The 3,610-nt window shown below is 40.1% G+C and overlaps 1 protein-coding gene across 1 annotated transcript in view; it reads right to left on the bottom strand.

Annotated features, from left to right (window-relative positions):
- The window catches only part of LOC111947806 (nucleosome-remodeling factor subunit BPTF-like), an 8,723-nt gene extending 5,113 nt beyond the window's left edge, over positions 1-3,610 (bottom strand). The window contains exon 1 of the mRNA XM_023957950.1: positions 3,412-3,610. Coding sequence (XP_023813718.1) covers positions 3,412-3,610 — 199 coding nt within the window. The remainder of the gene's footprint in view (positions 1-3,411) is intronic.

A 3,610-nucleotide genomic window follows, 5' to 3' on the forward strand; every position in this document is an offset into this window, starting at 1 on the left:
CAGTTTACTAGACAACAGCAATTCAATGCAGCTAAAAAAGAATTGCAGTACGTTCCCTTTATAGAGCACATTATAGGTCCTCAGACACTTGGTCTCTTCTTTCTTTCCATTGATCTAAAGAAAAACGTTTAGCAGATGCACATGCATTTTCCCTCATAAAATCTTCATTTTAAGTGCAACTTAAGATTTGAAAACCAATGAAAAGTACAGGTCAAACCTGGCTTTATGCATTTTACTTTTATTCATCATATGCTTTATTGAACAGAGATCTTGATAAAAATATGAAGCTACCTAACATTAAGATACATTTATTTTGTAATCCAAATATTCTACCCAACATGCCTGAACGGACTCCTAATTTAATGTGATTTCTTAGTAAAATCTCCAAATTGCAGTTATAGTCTTTGAGATCTGACTAAACCGTCCTTGTGGTAAAGTGTCCGCCCTGAAAGTGGAAGGTCGTGAGTTCAAATCCCAGACAAGCCATACCTAAAGGCTCAAAGTGGGACCCAGTGCCTCCCTGCTTGAAAAATCAATAAAGGGGGATTAAACCACCAAATAGTTCCCAAGCACAGCGGTGTCTGCACCTCAACACTGCCCCAGGGGATGGGTCAAATGTGGACTTTTAACTTTTTGATGTTTCCTGTACCTTCTTCATCTTGCTGTCATCTTTGTTTTCTGACAAAAACACATCTAGTATGGACTAACCTGCTAAGTGGTTCCAACGCTCCATGTCTGATGTCATCACAAAAATTTTAACAGCATTTTTTTGGAATTACATTTGACTGGACAACTTCTCAGAGCAGCACACGCCCTTCTACAGACTCCAGATGTGCAAATTGAAGTGACAGACAGATGAGCTGCTCACAATGTTTTTAAGTAAAAATGAGTGGACTTAATTATATTCGTGGCAATTTACAACTTAATAACCATCATCATTTAACTATGGCTTCATGTGCAGACAGCTATATGGACTTGTGAGATGTTTGAATTCTGTTGTGGTTTCAATAACTCCACATGCAATGGGCAGAGGTTGTTGGGCTGGGTATAGAATGAGGTATTTAAAAAAAAATAAAAAAATCAAATTGCCTCAAACTATTGAATATCTAAAAAATAATTATCATTCCAGATCAATTTTTGATGCTCAAGATGAATTATTTTATAAAAGGCATCATGCTTGTTGATTCGGTTAATGCTCAGTAACAACAAGGAATTTGGTACTGCTTAAACTTTCTTAAAAATTATGTTGCGTAGAGAACTTTGTTTTTTTTTTTCTTGTTTGTTTCTTTGTCAGTTCGTTTGATTACGAAAAAAATGGACACATAAAAATGTTTTTGAGATGTATGAGAAAAAGCAAAAAACAAAACAAAAAAAAGGACAAAAGCGGTCAACACAAAATACGGCCCACAAACATGTGACCCACCAGGTGATTACTTACTCAATGACCGCCAATAACACTATAATCAAAAACACACAAAAAAAACAATATTCAGTCCCCCTAATAAAAACCACAGTTAATTCATTCATTCACCTACACTTGTATCAAATTTGGGGCATTGGTATCAAAAAGTTTGGAATAGTACCCATCCTTAAAAATCACCTTTCAGTTTATATTTGGGTTGATTTAAATTGTCTGTCATTACATTATAATTACAGCAGAATTGGAGAAATTTGAATAGTTTTTTAATAGTCCAATTTTGAACCTTGCTCAGTTTAAATGTTGAGTTATATGAAATCTTATTCATAAGAAAAGCTAGTTTCAGAACAGAAAAATTCAATCAAATCAGACTGAATTTGTAAATTAGAATCTTTTGAATTCTAAATCATACGGATTGTAGAATTTAACAGCGCCGTAAAAATTCAATTGAATTTAAAGTTTTAAATACAAATATATTTATTATATCTACAGAGGTAAAACAGTTTTTCAGACTGAACTGTAAGTGGTTTGGTTGATGTTGTAAAGTTAGATCATAGGAGTTGACTGGTTTACATACCAAGCTACTAGAGCTGTGAAGGTGTGGGATTTCTGATTAACGCTGTGACGAACCAGCAGGGGGCGCGGTATCGCGGTTAACCGAAGCCACCCTCCCTGGCTTCACCTGTGCTCTCTGGCACAGACATCTTCTCAGAATATTATATATTGCCCAGTAATAAACGACACTGCAGACACTTTGTCACGTTGCGCTGCCTAAAATAGTTCCCATACAAAACATGTAGTGATATTCATCGAAATCTAACAGTGAAGGAGAACAGTAATAAACTCCATGTCGCGCACTCAAGAACGCACGCAGCTTGTAATGGTAATGAATACAATGGAAATTAATAATTAGAACGCAGTAAATTTGTCGTATTTCCTCGCGAGACAGAAATTGATAGAATAGATTTTGTAGAATAAGAATGTGTATGTGCTTCTGAAACCACGTGCGTGCGTGCGTGTGTAAGTAGAGGGAGGGCATGCAACGTAGAGGGAGTGAGAGGCACGGCGCAGGGAGTGAAGGAGAACAGTAATAAAAGGTTTCCCCCAGAAACCCTTGAAGTCTGAACACAGGACTAGCAGAAAAAGTAAATTATCAGCAATGATAAATGTGTTTAATGTGTTTATTATAGTTCCAATCACACACCATATGCAGAACTTTCAAAACAAACAAAAAAAAAAGTGCGGTGATGCGGTTATCGTCACACCCCTTGCTGGTTACCCAGTGAACTGACCCGGTCTCCTTTCCATTTGTTCTCAAGCTGGCTTTGAACAGAAACCGTTGCCTCTTAGATATTCCTAGAACACTATTTAACTAATGTGCTCTATGGCAGGCTAGTGTACAATTCACAATAGCCTTTACTTGAGTCTCTTCTGACAGATTTTATGCTGCATTCCCGCCGGATGGGATTTGTGCATCAAATTCTCGTGTGCTGCCTCTCTTTGTTTGCACATCAAATTTACTGCTTGACGCCCCAGCTGCGGAGCTACCGCCAATGTTTTGACGGACTTCATTTGTTGCCACGTCATGGAAAAAATGGATAATGTTGAGCAAATTTTGGAGAGCTCCACAAAAGTGCCGGCAAGCCCGTCGTCGAGTCTGGGTTCACCAGATCCTTCAGAGTCTCTCCCGGTGCACTTCACTCCTGCTGAGAGAGCTGGGCCATGGGTACGGACGTTTTAAACGTTACTTCCATTTGACTGTGGCCCAGTTTGAGCAATAACCCACTGGGGGGAAAATTAAAAATAAAATTGGGGGGGGTCTTTTTATTATTGTCTTGATGAAAATAAAATAATCATAAGCGCACGGAGCTGAAGCGATCATCATGACGGCTCCCGCTCTCCATCTGCTAGCAGCCAACCGCCCGCGGGCTAGTATCGCGAGCGCCGCTGCCCAGTGTCACATTGCTGGACCCTAAGCGGTGGTGCTCACTCACTCAATCCTCCTTCTTTGCTCGCTATGCTGAATTGCCGGAGACTGTCCTGGTCACAGTTGGGCGAAGGCAGGCGACGCCCTGGACAGGTCAGACCATGGATGTCGTCGTAGCGGGCTTCATGGATGGCGACCTGTCCAGGGTGTATCCCGCCTTCGCCCAACAGTAACCGGGACAGCCTCCAGCAACACCACGGCCCCAT

Source organism: Oryzias latipes, chromosome 8 (genome assembly GCF_002234675.1).
Source record: "Oryzias latipes chromosome 8, ASM223467v1".
NCBI classification, from domain to species: domain Eukaryota; kingdom Metazoa; phylum Chordata; class Actinopteri; order Beloniformes; family Adrianichthyidae; genus Oryzias; species Oryzias latipes.